Source organism: Mesoplodon densirostris, chromosome 13 (assembly GCF_025265405.1).
Source record: "Mesoplodon densirostris isolate mMesDen1 chromosome 13, mMesDen1 primary haplotype, whole genome shotgun sequence".
In the NCBI taxonomy this organism is placed as follows: Eukaryota; Metazoa; Chordata; class Mammalia; order Artiodactyla; family Ziphiidae; genus Mesoplodon; species Mesoplodon densirostris.
Genome location: NC_082673.1, coordinates 82,731,823 through 82,751,674, shown reverse-complemented (window position 1 = coordinate 82,751,674; position 19,852 = coordinate 82,731,823). Strand labels below are relative to the sequence as shown.

Here is a 19,852-nt window from a genome sequence, read left to right as displayed (position 1 = left end):
TTTACAGCATGGGAATGAGGTTTAGGAAAAAGTGAAGTTGCTGGATCAGTGCAATCACAAAGTATAAGTGATAGACCTGGAATTGGAATCTGAGTCTGTCTCACTTTAAGATATGAGGGAAAGCCCTCACTCAGCTAGGAGATTAAAAAGCCCTAATTTAAATTCCCTTATTTATGAGCTGTATGGCCTTGGGCACATTTTTTGTATCTACACAATAAGTGTGATAACAGTACTTAACTTGTGGACTTCTTTTTTTTCTTCAAGATTTCAAGTGAATTAAATTTATTTTGACGACAAGCTTCTATGATTATTTGAGAAATTAACAAATACAAAGAAATAAAGGGATGAAGGGAAAGCAATGTAGATGATTGTTTCTGTTATTCATGACTGAATAGCAAACTACCCCAAAACACAGCAGCTTAAAACATTTATTTTTTTATCTCCATGGTTATATACATCGACTGGGCCTATCTGGGTGATTCTCCTGCTGCTAAGCTGCAGTTATGGGAACAGATAACTGGTTGTCTCTTGTCTTTCTTGATAATAGACATACTAACAGATGTGAAGTGATATCTCATTCTGATTCTGATTTGCATTTCCCTAATGATCAGTGATGTTGAAAACCTTTTAATGTACCTGATGGCTATTTGTATGTCTTCTTCAGAGAAAGTCTATTCAGATTCTTTGCCCATTTTTAAATTGGGTTATTTGGGGGGTTTTTTGCTATTGAGTTGTATGAGTTCCTTTTATCAGTTAATAGGTCATAATCTATTAATTTAATAATATAGCTAAAGATTTATCTTTTTTTTTTTTTTTTTTTTTTTTTTTTTTTTTTTTTTTTTTTTGCGGTACGCGGGCCTCTTACTGTTGTGGCCTCTCCCATTACGGAGCACAGGCTCAGGACATTCAGGCTCAGCGGCCATGGCTCACGGGCCTAGCTGCTCCACAGCATGTGGGATCTTCCCGGACCGGGGCACGAACCCGTGTCCCCTGCATCGGCAGGCGGACTCTCAACCACTGCACCACCAGGGAAGCCCAGATTTATCAATTTTGTTTACCTTTTCAAAAAATAAATCTTAGTAACATTTTTTTTTCTTTTGTTTTTCTGGTATCAATTTATTTTCTGCTCTGAGTTTTGTTATATCCTTCCTTCTGCTAACTTTGGGCTTAGTTTTCTAGTACCTTAAGTTGTAAAGTTACATTGCTTATTTAAGATCATTTTGTTTCTCGTAGACTTATTAATAAGTGTGATTGAGGTAATGTATGTAAAGTGTTTCACGCAGTAACCAGCGTATACTGAATGCTCAACAAACTAGCTATTATCACTATTATTACTGGAATAAGAAATCACTACCTAGGTATTGCTGTGGCGGTTAAATGTTGGGATGTATGTAAAGGCCCTTTCAGGCTGTGTGGAACATATGAGGTGATCAGTACATGTCAGTCATGTCTCTGAAGAAATGCCAGCAGTTGAAATCCTGACTAAGTGACCCTTTCTGGTTCAGTTGGTAAAACTATATTATTTTGTTCTTTTATCAGAACTGAAAGGAGTCACCTCGCTCTGACTGCCTTACACTTTGCAACAGTACCCTGAATGCCAGAAATTCCTTGAAAATATTGGAAAAGCGTGGGTCTCCATGGTGGATGGGTCAGATTTCTCTCTCACCCTATTTTTTTCTTTCCTTTTATTCCATCTCTGTCTTCGCCAGCTTCCCCAGCCCCTACTTTACCAGCTCCCAGAAGTCATCTAGCACTTGGGTGTAGCAAGCATCTTAAAACGGAAGTGTCCTGAGCTGACGAGGCCATTTTCTCCCATGCCTGTGCGGTGCGCCCCCAGCCAGAGCCCTTTATCTCCGCCTCCTCCCCTAATGCCCTGAACTGACATTCCCTTCACGTTGCTTACTCTGCTCTGTAATCTATCCCTCCCTTCTGCCTCTGCCTCCACCAGGGGGCTGTCTCCTTGCCCTCCATGCCTTTGAAGACCTGCTTGGTAAACCCTTAATTTTGTACAAAGGGATGCGTGTAGTTATATGATCTGTCGGGTGAATTGTCACTGTTAGCTTTATAACGCGGTATGTAAGAAAAGACTTAAAACGTGAGACATACGCCCCTATGTTGTTTGATATTAAACGCATCTCTATATTAAAACTAATCATGGGTATAGAGGTAATATCAGCTGATCTTTTAGGCGCACGTGCCACATGCCGGGCATGAGCACCTGATGTTTAACTCCCATCATTTCTACCCTCAAGAGAATTAGTAGTAGTATTCCAAGATACAGCTCACTGAATTAGCTGCTATATTTTAAAACAGGCGACTACACTAGGAAATTTTATACATGTGTGTGTATATAAACATGATTAATACATATACACACACACTCTTACGTGTGTACATATGGTTCTTCGGTTGTGGAATTGGCAAAATGTTTTATACAGCACCCATGATCTAGCCTGTACGTATCCAGTCTCACCTTTTGCCTCTCTCTCACCACATTTTAGGTTTCATCTGCCCCAGAAGCATACTTCTTCCCTTGCAGAGTTCTGGTGAAGGTTAAATATGATATTGTGAAAAGCATTTGGGTCAGAGAAGGTTCTCAGCCAACTTCCTGTGGCCTCTCTCCCTGCCTTGGCCAAGTACATCTTATTTTTTGATGAATCTGTCGTCCCTCATAAAAGGAGAGCTTCTCATAGTACTTTCTAACCCTACATGGAAATCCAAATTGAGGATAGTGGTTGTGTCTGGGGAAGGAGGGAAGAGACTGGGATTGGGTAGCAGGTGGGAGAGAGAGGACACACTCTGCAGTATTTTATTTCTTAACTGGCCGGTGGGTACATGGGTGTTTTATTAACTAAAGATTTTGATACATCATTTGAAATATTTTATAATTTCAAGCAAAAAAACACAAAGCCTACCACTTAGGTTTTACCTCCGAGACCCTTCCCTCGAAAGCAGTTGAAATGAACAGGCAGCTGAACCCCTTTTTTGCTGGCCTCCAGAAGCAGGAAAGGGTGGCAGGTGGAGTGGGGTTCTCCGGGGCAGGGTGAGGCCCTTTGGCCTCAGACAGAAGGTATCAGGGTGGGTCCAGCTTATGAGGGACATCAGAGGTGTGCATCCTGCCTGTGCAGCTGATGTGGCCTTTCTTTTGTGTTTCTCTGAGCCGCTTCTCAGCGTGAACCTGGGCAGTAACTGGAGCTGCATTTTATCTTTTTTAATATCTCAGCCTGAAATGCCGACATCCACTGTAGGCATCATGCATTTTTAATGTGGCAATGATTAGAAGGTTGCTAGGGCCTCATTTCATTTCATTTCATTTCATCGGATGCTGTGACAGTTGTTCCCTTCATCGTATTTCGACTTCTTCCTGGGACGTTCTCCAGTCCAGGCTCATACTGTTGCTCCCATGCAGTTATTGAGGGTGTGTCTGAGAGTGAAATATTTTTAAATTATTTGTTGTTCAGTTACTGAACAACCTAGGGGACTTAAGAAGTGAATGCTTCTTAAATTCCTGAAAGGGAAATCGACGAATCCAAGTCAACAGCTCAGTAAAGCTAGCTTCATAAGCCGAGCTCACTGAAACACATGCAGTGGTGTTTGTTGTGTGGGGATGCAGAGGTGAGCCAGAGGGAACCCCTGCCTCTCGTGGTCCGGTGGCAGGGAGAGAGCTGTACTTACACAAATGTATGATGTAGTGGAAAATACTGCAGTAGAGGTACAGAGAATTATGGGCAAAGAAAGATTATTGCCAACTAAGGGGAGGCTTTGAAAAGAAAGAGCTGTTGTATGAATTAAGTAAGCCTTTAAAGGTATGATTTTGATAGATACTTTTTTGTTCCTTTATTTGCTTAATAAATATCCTACACCTACTGTGGGCCTCTGTGTAAATTCATGCTTCCCTGTACTCCACCACAAAGGAAGAGAGCCGTGCAGAGCTGAGCACGGGCATCTGAGATGCTGCCACGTGAAGGTGGTACACACCACCTGCACTCGTACTTCCTTGGTCAGTGCCTTGTTACTTCAGGGTGTGGGGGTGTGCACTATCCCTTCCCATAAGCCTGCAAGGGTTGGGAACCTGGATAGCCATGATGAATAGCAGTGTCTGCCCCGAGAGTCACGAGATGAGATGCACAGTTTACCAGGATCATACTGGGTGCTGTACTGGAAACGGCCTGTAGGGGAGCAAGAGCTGCAACAAAGGAACTTTTGCAGGAAGGTTTGCAGTGATAGAGGCAAGAGATGATGTTGGATAAGGTTGATAGTCATGCGGGTGGTGAGCCGTCAGATTTCAGTTATATTTTTAAAGGTAAAGGCCAGTGGATTGCATCTGGGGTATGAGAAGGAAAAATCAGGTGTGACTTGATGGGTTTCAGCCTGAACAACTCTAAGAATGTATTTGCCATTAACCCACTGAGATATGGAGGCACTGTAGAGAAAAGAGAATTGGGGCAGAATACCAGTGTTTGTTTTTAGCAAGTGAAGATTGAACACTAGGAGACATTGATCAGGCACTTGATATATGTCTGCATTCAGGGTTGGATCTGGGCTGGGAATATCAGTTTGGGAGTTGTCCGCTAATAGAAATTACTTAAAGCCATAAGATGAGGTGAGATCCCATGAGAGTGAGCATCAGTGTAGAAGAATAAAGGCCCAAAGACTTGAGACCAGGGAGATGAAGAACCAGCAAAGACGATGATGGAGAGGAACAGCCATGAGGTGGCAAGAGTCAAGAGAGTGTGATATCCTGGAAGCCAGGTAGAGAAAGTGTTTTGAGGAAGGCATTATTATTACTTATGGCGCATTCACTCTATTGAGAAACTTCTGTATATTTTTTATCAACTCATCAGCACCACAGTCTTGTAAATACTGGTCTCCATCTCATAGATCAGAAAACCAAAGCTCAGAATGGGGAAATTTATTCACAGATATTGTATTGATACCTTTCACGTGCCAGCTAGGATAATAGCCATGGAAGTTAAAAAACTTAAGGTAGTAGTGAAACCAACCTTGAACTCTAGATCTGTCTGATCTACACCTGCACATTTCACATCAAGAGATGATGTGTGAAAAAGTATTGTATGAATGCTGTTCCTCAGACCTGGGTCTTAGACAAAATTAAAGGAAATTAAGATTAATTGCAGAGAAAAAAACATGTTAGAACACATGGATTTTTCTTTTGCATTCCAAGGTTGATTTTTCTAAGGAGAATTTTCTCCTTGTTTCCTGACGATCATAGTTTCTTAATTGCTTGAAAATGTGATGATAATTTGACCCCTCAGCGTTTGGTGAGTCTGTGGATTAGTTGGGATATAAATGAACTCAATGCTCTGATAGAAAAAGTGGAAACCGCCTTTGATAGAATGAGTGAGAGCACTCAGCGCACTGCCAACCACCTTGTAGACATGTTCAATAAAGAATTGATGGAGTTTCTTTGCTTTCCTTTTGAGAGTTTCTAGTGATCGATGTTCAGAGTAACTTGTCATTGTGGCAAATAGTAGCTCAGACTCCTTTTTCTTCTTCTTTTCAGATCATGTACAAAATGAAGAAAACTATGCACAAGTTCTTGATAAGTTTGGGAGTAATTTTTTAAGTCGAGACAACCCAGATCTTGGCACCGCTTTTGTCAAGTTTTCTACTCTTACAAAGGAACTGTCCACACTGCTGAAAAATCTGGTAAGCCATTTCATAAAAGATTTTATTTTTAATTACAGCCCGATCAAGGTATAGTAAGATCATAAAGAGAACAGTATAATAATCTTCCTCCCAGCACTTGATCCTGAGGGCAAAAAATAAAAATAAGTCCTCGGTACAGAGTCACATTTAAGGAAAATGCCACTGAAATGCCTAGAATTTGTACCTCCGGCCCAGCTGATAGCAAGGTAGGTTTTTTGAATCTGAGAGAAACTTGTTAACCTGAACTCTCTTCCACATTCTCCCGTTGTTCTGCTTTTGTGTTTGTTTAGATAAGTTTTAGTAACTCTTGCATTTTAATTAGTTGAAAGAGTGATGATTTTTTTTGTTTCAAACATACATGTCACCCTTCACTTGTGTGAAGACCAGCATGCATGTTGGTCGCTGATTTACAAGTAATCAACCTCTCCCAACTCCCCATATCCTTTTAACACCCTCCCAAGAAAAAAGATACTAAGATTTGGGGAATCTGTGGTTTCAGAAGTAGATGATGACAAGAAGAATCCCGAAAAATCTGAGACACTGGAGCTGCTGACCTAGGAGCAGACACAGATGGAGGTGTGGGGACCCATTGGGCAGGCAGTGTTGTCTGGGTGTCCCCAAATCGTGCCCACTACCCTCCCTCACCCTCACACTGCGTTCATGTCAAGAAAGGTTCGTTCTGTGTAGCACAGCTACCACACTTGTGTGTGAGTTAATTTAATCAAGTCTCTCTTCCCCTAAGTACCAAGAGATAGGAGCAGTGGGAGGTTGAAAGATGCCAAAGGAAAAGTGTATCATACTTTTGTTGGCTCCTTCCTGAAAGAGAGGAGCTGTTTCCTCCTCTTCCTCTTGCCCGTCTCAGCATTGCATTTTTGCCTCCTTTAAAGATCCAGAACTCAAGCTTAAGATATCTTGACCCTGAGTCAGTTACTCATATCAAATAGACGTCTGTGGTCTTACGTGAGACTCGTGTCACAAATCTACGTGGTACAAATGGCTATCTTCCAGATGTGAATACACCCTACTGGAAAATAAAGACTACCTTTCTATAGTAAATTAACCTGGTGATTTGACCAATCAGAATATTCTTTTTTTTTTCTTATCCCACTAGATAAATATATGTATGTGTCTGTCTCCCTGACAATTTAATTCTGTTTGATAGTTTATGCCACTGAATTAGTCTTACACAGTGACAACTAATCTTAAAGAAAATTAAGGCTGAAAATAGAAATATGTCTTCTTTTCAGAAATTTGAGAAAGGATGGTATTTAACTTAGGGCCTATGTATTCCTACACTTTGGGGTTTATTTGACAAACCCATGATATTTCTGTAAATCTTAGATTATGTGAATCTCTTCGATTCAGATGAGGCCTCCCCTTTCTCCTTCCTCTGGGTACTGCCTGCCTTTTTGCGGGTGGCATTGCTCAAAGGTACTATGTTGGGAAGAAAAGAGGTGAAAGAAGATTCTGACAGTTCACTTCGGTAATAACTGGTAAACGGCTCCTAGTGAGGGAGGAGGTTCTGTTTCCCCTGGGATGGGCCTTTTCTCAGGAATATCTTGCTGACCTTTAGTTTCCAGGAGACCAAATGTATGTGGCTTAAGTCAACAGCCATCACTTCCACGTTTCCTGGACCAGTCCATTTCCACACTTCCCTACCCTGTAGGTTCCTTCCGTGTGTAGGGATTCGTGTGCGGATTTCATGCCGTCCACACAGGTCAGTGGCCATTCAAGCATCAGTCATTGTCGTGTTTGCTTAGCTCTGTATGGAACTACAGAAACAACTATAGCTACAGAATAACTACAGAAACAACTGGTAGTTATTGAACGCTCTGAGGAACCTGGCAATGTGCTTTGTGTGTATTTCTCATTTAACAATGTCTAACAGCCCTATGGTGGTTTTACCTTTAATCAGGATGTGGAAACTGAGGCACATTGAGATTATGTCTGTGACTTGTTCAGGCGTGCTGTTAGTAAGGAGATGTGGACGCAGCATTCTGTTGCTGCATCCGTTGTCTTTCCCAGCCCACTCTGCACTGCCTGGCACCTTGTGCTCTGGTTGCCTCATCTCCCTAAACATACCCCAAGCTGCAGGCCTCCTACTTCCAGAAGTCTAAGAAAGAAATAAAAGAAATTGCTGGAAGATTTCATTCAGTTAATTTAAAAAAACAAAACAAAAACAAAACCATTTTCCCATTAGAGAAGGTGGTGGCAGGGAGTCCCCTGGTGGCCTAGTGGTTAGGATTCTGGGCTTTCACTGCCATGGCCTGGGTTCAGTCCCTGGTTGGGGACCTGAGACACCTACGCAAGCCGTGCAGCACGGCCAAAAAAAGAGAAGGTGGTGGCATTTCCAGTGAGGGAGCAGGTTAGAAGAATCAGTGTGTATTGTAGCTGGTTACTAAGGGAACACTCTTCTGATTGAATAAAGTCAGTCCCAGGAGTTGTACGACCCGACAACAGCCAGCCGCTTGCTGCTTCCCTTTTCATGTTTTGCCAGGAAAGGGAAGAGCAAACCAGGAAGATTGACGGGGTCACGCCCCAGAGCAGAGGGCGGAGAGGAGGCCAATCCCCTCGGGGAGGGAGGGGTTTCTGAGTCAGTTGCAAACACGTTCAGGCCCCAGATGAGTTTGGGGGAGCACCCCCCTGGGAAGCTGTTTTTCTCAGGAGATTCTGGAAAATCCTATTCTCTTTGGCTAGTGAAGGCTGGAAACATTAAGCAGTAATGGATACAGTTGAATTTTAGAAAGTAAGATTTTAAAAAAGGTACCTTGGTGTATTTTAGACTTCCTAAATTGTATCCTCAGTTCAACCGGCAAATATCCAAATGTCTGTTGTGTTGAGGTCTATGGTCAATCCTGAAACATGTCATTTTCTAATGAAGATATTGCTCACGCTGGGTATTTTAGTAGTTTATATTAAAATATGATTTATTTTTATGGAGGAAAGGAAAGGTCGATTTGGGGGTCAGGTCTAGTGCTCTCCTTTTGACTGACTCTAGGTAGGGAAAACTTTTATTAGTTGTGTTACTTTTAAGCAATCAGTATTATAAGTATATTGTGTTTGGGAGTTTCTGAAGGGTTGGTCCTGAAAAACGTCAATGTACTAAGTGCCGGTGACTCTTTCGGTCACCATTTAGATGTTTGTTTTTCTAAGCTTTCAGTGAGCGTGAAAGGTATGATGATCAAGTGAGAGGTTCCGTGCGAACTCCCAGGAGCTGCCCAGATGTTGGTGCTAACTTCGCATGGACTGAGGCTGGCTTTTTATTAGCCAGCTTCTAACCTCTTGCATCTCTGAGCTTTTTTTTTTTTTTTTTTTTTTTGGTTGCGCTGGGTCTTAGTTGTGGCAGGCGGGCTCCTTAGTTGCAGCACGCGTGTGGGATCTAGTTCCCTGATGAGGGATTGAACATGGGCCCCCTGCATTGGGAGCGCGGAGTCTTACCCACTGCGCCACCAGGAAAGTCCCTAACCTGTAACTAATAGACATCTGAGGACTGCAAAGAGGGTCATGCACTGAGCCAGGTTTAAAGAAACTTGCTTTTCTTACCGCCCATGCCCTCCACGTACTAGAAAATGGTTTTTATAAAAAGGTCATAATACAGGATGGGAGAGTTGGTGCATTGTAAGTGGTGGGAGGAATATAGGTTTTGGTCACTATCAGACCTGGACTCCCAACTCCCAGCTCCCAGCTTTCTAGCCTAAGGCAAATCACTTAACTTCTCTAATGCTAGTTTCCTTATCCGTAAAAAGAAATTGTAGTATCTGTTTCTTGGTAGTGGTGGGACTTGATCGAGATCCTGGAAGTAAATCACCAAGCACAATACCTGACCTATGGAATTTGCTTAACAAATACAAGCCTTTATTATTACTTACATCTTCTTGCTTGATCTTTATGGCAGCCCGCCGTGTAATGGCAGGTATGGATAGTCATATCCCATTTTGCAAATAAGTGCATCAAATCTTCAAAAAATAATATGCCTGGGAAGTAGTGGAATTAGGGCTTGAGCTCAAGTTCCCTGACTATGGATCATGCTCACGTGGATTCATCAGTGCTGCGTCCACAAATTATAGAAGTCATGATGTTGCCTCTATAGACTGTGGGTGCTAACGGCCCATCTGACATGGTGACTGGAACCTGTACCACTAGTCATCCAACTCCTGTTTCTCTTTAGCTTGCAGAGTACTATCTCCTCTACTTTTTCCTTTTGGTTTCCCTCATTAGTGAATTACATATATTATATTGGAAGAGTGTTAGCCAGTAGTTCTCAAACCTGGGTGTTAGGACCCCAATCTTAAAAATGTTTGAGAACACCAAAGAGTTTGTGTTTATATGGACTATTTCTATCCATGTTTACTATCTTAGAAATTATAACTGAGGAATTTTTTAATGTATTAATTCATTTTGTTGCAATATGTTGTTTTACTTGAAGTAGACAAAAAATTACAGTCTCATACAGGTCTATATATTGGGAAGAGAGAAAGGTACTTTAAGAGCCTTTTCATGTAATTATCAATAATTTTCTTTGATACTATGTCAAAACGTGATGGTGGTTCCTTAAAAGTTAGTAGCAGTAGGAATCTGAAACCATATAAATTAACTTTAAGGATTTGGAAACTGTCAAGCTCACGGTGACGGAGGTTTTCCAAAATTTTAACTTTTCTCTGAAAGCTCCAGTTTTATCATTAGCAACAAATACTGTCACTTGTTCACCTTGTAGTGACGAGTAATTCATTTTCAAGAAAATGTTTTGCCAAATACCCAGGTCTCAGTATCACAGTTGTCAGTCACTCTTTCAAGGAGAAAAGTGGTGTTCCAGGGGAAAACTAACAAAACCAGCCAGTCCAACTTGCAACTTGAAAAACTGCATACACGTGCTTTCTCAAGATAACCATCGTATTTTGGTATGCCTTGGAAGTTCTTTACTTCCTATGCATCGTATTTCATCAAAGAGAATATTAAAAAGATATACTCAAGGGTTGATAGGTAACAAAATCAGTCATTTCTGCTGTTTCATGGTGGACATTCTTAAATGAAAATAGCCTTTTATTTTTTTACTGCAAGAGTATGACCATGAGGAAGAGAGTGACTACAGTTTGTGGCAATACCTTGCATCACACTAAGGCACCAGCAGTTTTACCGTCATTATTTTTGCACTATCAGTGCAAGTGTCAAGACAGTGAAAAGGTCAGGTAAAACTTCTTAGTATTATTATGAAAATACTTTCGACCTTGGGGACTTGAGAACCACTGGCATCAGAAATCAAAGGCTTTGTTTTGTCCTTTGACATAAGGACTGAGTGACATAGGGTTAACTTCGCCTAACTTATAAGCATGAATTTCCTCCCTGGAAGAATGGGGGAAAAGTACCTCCCTTCCTACCTTGTTGCTTATGTGAGAATCAGATCCTATGACCCATGTGAGAAACATTGTAAACTGCACGTTCCTTGAGTCACGCACAGTGGATTGTTACCATATTAGTAAACTACATTAATATTAATACTACTGTGGCATTAATGGCCACTGCAGGGACTTTATGTATTTTTTTCTGATTATAAAATGAAACACCTGCCTAGTTGGGAAATTTTAGAATTCAAAGAGAAGATTGCAGGTTCTCTTTTATATCCTTCTTACCCTGAGAGAGCCTTCATTGATATCTCGGGTTTGTCTTTCTGGTCCTCTTTTTCTGCACTTTTTCCCTCACATAGATGAAATCACATGTCCTAAGCAACTTTGTGTTTCTGTGGATTTCACTTAGTGTCAGCATTAGAGCATATGCACTTTTCCTGGTTGGGACAAAGCTATTCACTAGAAGTTCGAGAAAATGTGACTTTCCAAAGAACCCCCTCTGGTAGAGCCCTCATCCCTGGCAGTTCAGCCTCGTCCCTTCCCTGTTGTGAGAGCCAGTGCTGAGATATCTGCTTGCTGTCAGCACCTCGGAATCTAGGTACTGGGGCAGAAATAGGATCGGGAACTTGCCTGTCCAGTGGGAACTACCCAAGTACCTACAGGAAGGTCTTTTGTTTCTTTCTTTCGTGTTCTTTCTACCACTGTGGGCTTCTGACGTCTCAAAGTAAAAACAAGAAGTTCCATAAAACAGTGACTTTTAACAGGATAACTTTGCCATTTATGTATTTTTCTGATTTAAGTCTAAATCATCCAAAATTACAGAGATAGAGAACAGGGGTTGGAGGCAGGGGCAAGGGTGTTAACTATAAAGGAAGAACCCAAGGGAGTTCCTTTGTGTTGACGGAACAGTTCTCTGTCTTGACTGTGGTGTAGCTGTACCATATCTATACATGTGGTAAAATGTCATAGAAATATACACAGAGATGTACCAAAAAATAAGTGCATGCAAAAACTGGTGAAATTCAAGTAAGGCCTGGAGCCTGGTTGATCATCTTGTGCCAGTGTTGATTTCTGGGTTTTGATAATGTGGTTTATAGCACACGTAACATATTACTCTTGAGAGAAGTGGGTTGATGGGTACAAGGAACCTCTCTGTGCTATTTCTGCAACTTTTTGTGTCTATAATTTTTTTTAAATAATGAGGTTAATAAAAAAAATTATCAGATTCTAGTCAGGGAGAGAAAGTTGGGAAAAGTCTTTAATAATATAGCTATTGTTGGGGAAAGTCTTTAATAATATAGCTATTTTTATATAACAGTTTCAGAATATAACAAATGCACAGACCAAAAACCAAACTCTCACCTCTACTATTCCTTTAGACCACTTCCTACTTCCTTTTAACCGTTGCAGGTTTTCTAAACCAGTCTTTCTCTGTCTTTTGAATTTTTACCTCTAGTTAAAGACCTCTGTGTGGTCACTATTCTCAAAAGGTGATTAGCTGTTTCCTCCCAGAAGTGAATCCGTTCATCATGTTTGAATATGTCTGGGGAATGCTGCCTTTTAGTGGTGAGAGGCCAGAGAAATGTGGACGTGATCTATTTTGTTGATGTTTTTAATATGTTTCTGGTTTTAAGCGTGTGGGCTTTTCTGTGAAGTATCTTTTGTAGGTTTAGTTCATAATCTGCTTAGTAGATAGTAGCATTTAAAAAAATTATTAGAAATATTTCTTTAGTTGATGTACCAGTCTCTCTGGACTCGTCCTTCCTCCAGTTCAAAGATGCCTTCTTTAATCAGTCAGCTCCAGACACAACAAATGATTTGTTGTTGCTGGAGCATCGGCTGTTTCTTGCTTCCGTGCCATTATACATCTGGTTCCTTCTACTTACAAATGCCCTTTAGTTAATGTATTAATGATTAAGCCTTCCTTGTAAGAAAAAAAAAAAAAAGAAGAAGAAAAACAGGATGATCTTGAATTTTGGCTGTTTCTACATATTTTTATTTTTCATTTGATTAAATATATAGTACCAAAATTATGTTCAGTCTTTTTTTTCTTTTTCTTTTTTGTTAACTATTACAAGGAAAGCAGTAAAGTCATTACTTGCTAAACAGTGCTGGGTCTGCTCTACACCCCAGTGTCAGGCCATCATCCTGTGATCCTGACGCAGAAGTTAGGGGGTCAGCAGAGCATTGCATCCATTTAATTATCAAACCACAAAAATGGGATGGGAAAGGAGTAGATTGAAATAGATTCTCAGTGGGCAGAGGAAAACCGTTTAAACCATACCCTAAGAGCCTCAATGTAGCAGCAGTTTTAGAAATAATATGTAAAAGCTCTTTTGAAATAGTAGGTGCCCAGGAGGATTCCAGTCCAGCCAGGACTCTCTGTGCCTCTGCTTCCTTCTCTTCCCTAGGCCTTTAGACAATTCTGTAGCTTGCATAAGAGCCTGCACCTCCTTTAGCAGTTAGAGGGCAGATATTGCTTCAGAGCTGTTGCAGCAAAGCCGAGATTTCTCCAGCTGCGTAGCATTTCCTGTTTGCAGTCTCTGACTGCAGGGTATTGTGGTTTGAGTTAAGGATTTTTTTTTAATTTTTAATTTTTCTTCTTTTTTTCCCCTTCAAATGAGAATGGTTAGAAATGTGCAGATTGGATCAAGGTTTGTAGCAAACAGATGACTTCTCAAGTTCTTCTTTGAAACATGGAAAAGTGCTGAAAGCCTGGGTTGCCTCAGTAGTAAATTGGCCCTTGGCGCTCTGGATTATATAATACATTTTTAAAACCTCATCATTTTGCAAAATGGTAATCCGTAATTGGAAGGTTTAACCTGATCTGCCAGCCATCCCCTTATGTCCTGACATGCTTCATTGCCAATTAGTATTGTAGGACATTTCATGAAATGAGATCTGTCCATATGAATGGGAGGATGGGTAAGAAGGAGGAGGTTTTCTTTTTCCTTTCTATTATAAAAGTTGTATGTGTTGGGCTTCCCGGGTGGCGCAGTGGTTGGGGGTCCGCCTGCCGATGCAGGGGACACGGGTTCGTGCCCCGGTCTGGGAAGATCCCACATGCCGCGGAGCGGCTGGGCCCGTGATCTGTGGCCGCTGGGCCTGCGCGTCCGGAGCCTGTGCTCCACAACGGGAAAGGCCGCAACAGTGAGAGGCCCACGTACTGCAAAAAAAAAAAAAAAAAAAAAAAAAAAAAGTTGTATGTGTTTACTATAAAAATTTCAGAAATTTTAAATAAGAAAATAAAGATCATTACATAATTCTAACTTCTGTGAATACTAATATTATAGTTTGTCTTTTGAAACAGTTTCATGGATTTATACACAGAGATACTGATGATTTATACACTGACACACACACACATTGTGTGTGTGTGTGTGTGTGTGTGTGTGTAACATCCAACTCTACAGTCTCTTATCCAGAACCCTTGGGGTTAGATGTTTTACAAAATTCAGAATTTTATAGATTCCAGAAGGTTGACAGGGTGCATATGCCATATATTATGCAATGCCCCCTAGTGACTTCTCAGGTGAATAGTTACATGAAGTGGGATAAGTGAGGAGTCCCACCCAATTCAAGTCCAAGCTAACCACCAAGTGAATTCAGGTCAGGTCAGGTTTTGCTACCAAATCAGTTTTGTTTTTTTAAACAAGCTTGTGTTATACATATATTTTGCAGACTTGTTTTTATTTATTTATTTTAACATCTTTATTGGAGTATAATTGCTTTACAATGGTGTGTTAGTTTCTGCTTTATAACAAAGTGAATCAGCTATACATATACATATGTCCCCATGTCTCTTCCCTCTTGCATCTCCCTCCCTCCCACCCTCCCTGTCCCACCCCTCTAGGTGGTCACAAAGCACCGAGCTGATCTCCCTGTGCTATGCGGCTGCTTCCCACTAGCTGTCTGTTTTACATTTGGTAGTGTACATATGCATGACTTAGTTATTTTATAAGTGGAAGTTTGTGTCTTTAACCCCCTTCACCCATTTTGCCCACCCCCTATCCACAAGCTCTGGCAACCACCAATATCTTCTCTGTATCTATGAGCTTGCTGGTTTTAATTTTTTTAGATTCCACATATAAGTGGGATCATATGGTATTTGTCTTTCTCTGTCTGACTTATCTCACTTAGCATAATGCCTTCAAGGTCTACCCATGTTGTTGCAAATGGCAAGATTTCCTTTTTTGTGTGTGCTGAATAATATTCCACTGTCTGTCTATCTACCACATTTTCTTTATCCATTGATCCACTGATGGACACTTAGGTTGCTTCCATGTCTTGGCTATTGTGTATAATTCTGCAATGCACATGGGCGTGCGTGTATCTTTTCCAGTTAGTGGGGGGTTTTTTTGTTTTGTTTTTTAACATCTCTATTGGAGTATAATTGCTTTACATGCAGACTTGTTTTTTTTTTTTTTTTTTTTTTTTGCATTACGAGGGCCTCTCACTGTTGTGGCCTCTCCCGTTGCGGAGCACAGGCTCCGGACACGCAGGCTCAGTGGCCATGGCTCACGGGCCCAGCCGCTCCGCGGCATGTGGGATCTTCCCAAACCGGGGCAAGAACCCGTGTCCCCTGCATCGGCAGGTGGACTCTCAACCACTGCGCCACCAGGGAAGCCCCAGACTTGTTTTTAAAGCTTGTTAGCTCTCCATGACCATACAAATAAAATTGCAAAATCACTTTAACAGGCTACATAGTATTTCACTCTATAACTAAACCATAATTCCCTGTATAGGATTTGAATTGTACATTCATTAGTACAGGTGTATGTACCTTGTCTTAAATACATTCAATATACAGAAATCCTGGTATCCCCAGGCCAAATTTTAACATGTTTTGTTTTTCCTTTCCTTTTTTTTCTTCTTTTAAGGATTTACATTAAAAGGGTTTTAAATAGGAAGTTCAAATAATGCATTTGAAATAGGACTGATTTTCATCTTGTGAGTTTTACTTGCAGTGAATAACACTTTTCATTTAAAATGTGTGTGATTGTGGTTATGTGGCTGTCAGGTGTTAACTCCACTTGAAACAGACTCACAGAACAGCATTTTGATGCTTGAAAGACTTAACGTTTTTAGAGCTGTGGATCTGTGAGAGAAGACGGAAGGAAAAGGAGGAAAAGAAGAAAGAGGAAAGGGGGAGAAAGAAATTAGCGCTTGTTGGAGGAGGGAGTCTCACTAGCCAGAGGAGAGGACTAAGTGTGGACGAGGGAGTCTCTGGTTGGTGCTGGCTGCTTTAGGATGCCCCTAACAGTTGCTTATCAGTATCTCTTTTAAACAAAAATGGAGCTGATCTTACCCTCAGAGGCTTCAGGCAGGTAAAGTTTCCGTAATTTTTCTGGTTAACGTCTTCTATACAAATAGTAATGACAACGAGTGTTTTGTGGTGTGCCTGCTACATGCCGGCGCTGTTTTAATCGCTTTGCATGTTGTATTAGCTAGGATAGGCGAGGATGTGCTGCAGTAATAAATTAACCCCCGCGTCTCCACGGCTTAACATAGTAAAGGTTTATTTCCTCCTCCTGTCCCGTGTTACTACTGCTCTGTAGTAACAGCGATTCAGAGACCAAGGGAGAGGGAGGCTCCTCTGTCTCAGCAAGGTTTGCTGTGCAGAGGACGAGACAAACTGTAGAATCGGATGAAAACGTGTCGCAGCTTTCCCTGATAGATTAGTTCTTTGGTTTAAACTGTGTTCCTGGCCACACTTGCAGGGGCCCACGAGGTGGAAGGGAACAAATGGAGTATTTGGTGAGCAGTACTGTTTCTGCCTTATCTATATATAGCCTCCTTCACTGCTCACATCAGCCCTACCAGGTAGCAGCCATAATTATCCCTGTTCAGCAGCTGAGAAAATAAAGTCACAGAGTGCTCAGTGGATACTGGAGCCAGCATGCAAACCCAGGCAGTTCACTCCACAGTCCATGCTTTCAAGCAGTGCCCTGGACTGCCTGCCTCTCAAAGGGTATGGACCTCCTTTTATGGATATAACATAAAGTTTACTTTTAACTTATTTAAGTAAAAAGTATTGATTTAAAGAATGGCAAGTGGGACTTCCCTGGTGGTGCAGTGGTTAAGAATCCGTCTGTCAGTGCAGGGGACATGGGTTCGATAACCTGGTCTGGGAAGATCCCACATGCCACAGGGCAGCTAAGCCCGTGCGCCACAGCTACTGAGCCCACGAGCCACAACTACTAGAGGAGCCACCACGATGAGAAGCCCTTGCACCGCGATGAAGAGTAGCCCCCGCTCGCTGCAACTAGAGAAAGCCTGCACGCAGCAACGAAGACCCAATGCAGCCATATATAGATAGATAGGTAGATAGATAGATAGATAGATAGAAGTCCATAAATATATTTTAAAAACTTCAAAGAAAAATAAAGAACTGCAAGCAAAACAGTAGCACGGATATTGTAAGAGTAAGGCAAGCACTGTTTTGAGATAATCAACAGCCCAGAAGCCTCCAGAGCTCCTTCTCCAGGCCCACATCTGGAGGTACTTTGTGAAAAGCAAATGCAGGTGTTTTCCTTGGCTCAGAGAATTCTGACAAACTCAGCCTCGCGCTCACTCCTTTGCCCCTTTCCACTCTTGATTTCCTGTTGCCATCCCAGGCAAGGCCTCTTCTCTGGATTCTGCCTTTCCACCTACCTGCTTCACATTACATGCCGTGTCTTGAACTGGTTTGGATTCCTCTGCAGAACGTTGCCTCTGATCTCTCCTCACCTCCACTTTCTGTAGCCCTCAGACAAGGCCACTCCCTCCAGCCTAGACTCATGGCCAGAGGTACTGCAGCCCAGCCAGCCTTCTCCTGGGCTGATTGATGTCAGCCAGTGCCAGAGAGCACGGATGAGTGAGGGAGTGTGGCTGGGTTTCAGGCTCCACGTGTACCTGCCAGGTGGGTGCTTTGAGCCGTGTGTACCCTGTGCACCTGTGGTCAGTGGCCAGGCTGCACCCAATGCGTCCGCTCCCTCTTGCCTGGGAGCGGGCACATCAGAGTGTGAAACACCTTTCCCTAAGTTTTCCTTGAAACACAAATCCCATGCCTTGTTCTTTGACAAGCGTTCTGGATTGAGAAGCACTATGTAATACCCTTGGGGATTTACGGTGCACATTTGTATATTGAAGTCTTAGAGACATCCTGCAATGAAAGAGACCTGTCCAATTCAATGTTTTCCTAACTTAACCACAGACTTTCCTGTTGTATAAGAAACATTAACTTCCCATGAACCCACTTGGAGAAATGCTCATTTAGATGTTTTGCTGGATCAGGGGATCCATTTCATCTGTTGTATTTATTTGTTTTAATTTTCTTTTCCATTTCACATCAACTCTTCTAGGGTTTCATTTCATCTGTTGTATTTATTTGTTTTAATTTTCTTTTCCATTTCACATCAACTCTTCTAGAATTTATTTCTTACTTACATTTCAGTGTATGATTTCTGAGTATATTAAGCCTCTTTATTTATACTTTACCTCTCTATTTTAGATGATACCCCTGCCTGTGGTACCTTCAGGTTTAAACCTGAAGAAACGGCCTACTGATGCCATCTGGAACTAGTAGCTTACTATATCTTCCACTAAAAGTGAATGGCCCTTTTATTGACTTATTGCCCAGCCGTGTTAAGAAATTGGAAGTTCAGAGAGCTGGTGGACATAGCATGACTTTGAAGTCAGTTACAGCTGAGTTCAGATCTCTGTTCTACTATTTCCCAAGCTAGGTCACCAGAGGCAGATTCATTCATTCACTCCCTCCCTCATTTATTCATCCAGAAAGCAAGGATACCGAGAAAGCCTTCCCAGAAGAGAGACCCTTGACCTGAACCACAAATAATTAATAGATATTTTGTGAAACTGCTCTCTTGGGCTTGGAGAGGCTCTTTTCTTTAAATAGAAACATTACACAACATCAAGCATTGGTTGATACACCTGCTATTTAGAGAGTGAGGTGAAATCAATATTTCAGTATTTGTAAAAAGAAAGAAAAGAAAAGACTTTCTAAAACTGTGGCCTTGACTCAGCCAGGATTTACTAAGTGTCTGCTCTGTTCCAGGCTCTGTGCTAAGCTTGCCTGTCACCTTCTGTTTAAGAGATTGCTTACACAGAGTATTCTAATAGTTTACACTAAGGCGCTACTTCGTTCTGTAGGGAAAGATGGACGTGGGTATAGGACCAGATTTTTAAAATGTCCTGCTTTTTCTTTCCCTCAAGTAGAGAAAACTTTGATTTGGTTATCCTAGTAGCATCACAGGCTTAGTATGTAAGAAGATTCTTTTCTGCAGCAGTGGCCTTGAAATACATCAGCTGATGGCGAATATCACAGCCACCAGTTAGATAAATTCTTTGAATTCTAAAATACTCAGCAAGGATCAAGTGAAGTGAGTTTTAAAACATATGAAATATGGGTCTTCCCTGGTGGCGCAGTGGTTGAGAGTCCGCCTGCCGATGCAGGGGACACGGGTTCATGCCCTGGTCCGGGAGGATCCCACATGCCGCGGAGCAGCTGGGCCCGTGAGCTATGGCCGCTGAGCCTGCGCTCCGCAATGGGAGAGGCCACAACAGTGAGAGGCCCGCATACCACAAAAAAAAAAAAAAAAAAAAACCAACATATGAAATATGGACCAAGCAGACAGAGTAGGGCAGCAGGCAAAGGGAGCAGCAGATGCCTGTTTTCTTTTCTTATCAGTTAAATGAAGACAGTAGATGTCTACTGTGAGGCATTATGATGTTCTCCCAGTACATGGTGAGCCCGGTGTGCTTGTACATGTTTATTTTGTTAGATTTTTAAACTGTGTTAGTAAGGTTCTTCCTAAGTAAAAGTTTTTTGTTGTAATACA

The 19,852-nt window shown here is 41.7% G+C and overlaps 1 protein-coding gene across 6 annotated transcripts in view; it reads left to right on the top strand.

Moving 5' to 3' along the window:
• The window catches only part of ASAP1 (ArfGAP with SH3 domain, ankyrin repeat and PH domain 1), a 349,810-nt gene that overhangs the window by 220,865 nt on the left and 109,093 nt on the right, over positions 1 to 19,852 (top strand). For all 6 annotated transcript variants that reach the window (XM_060115500.1, XM_060115496.1, XM_060115499.1 and 3 more), the window contains one exon: positions 5,525 to 5,670. In XM_060115500.1, coding sequence (XP_059971483.1) covers positions 5,525 to 5,670 — 146 coding nt within the window. The remainder of the gene's footprint in view (positions 1 to 5,524; positions 5,671 to 19,852) is intronic.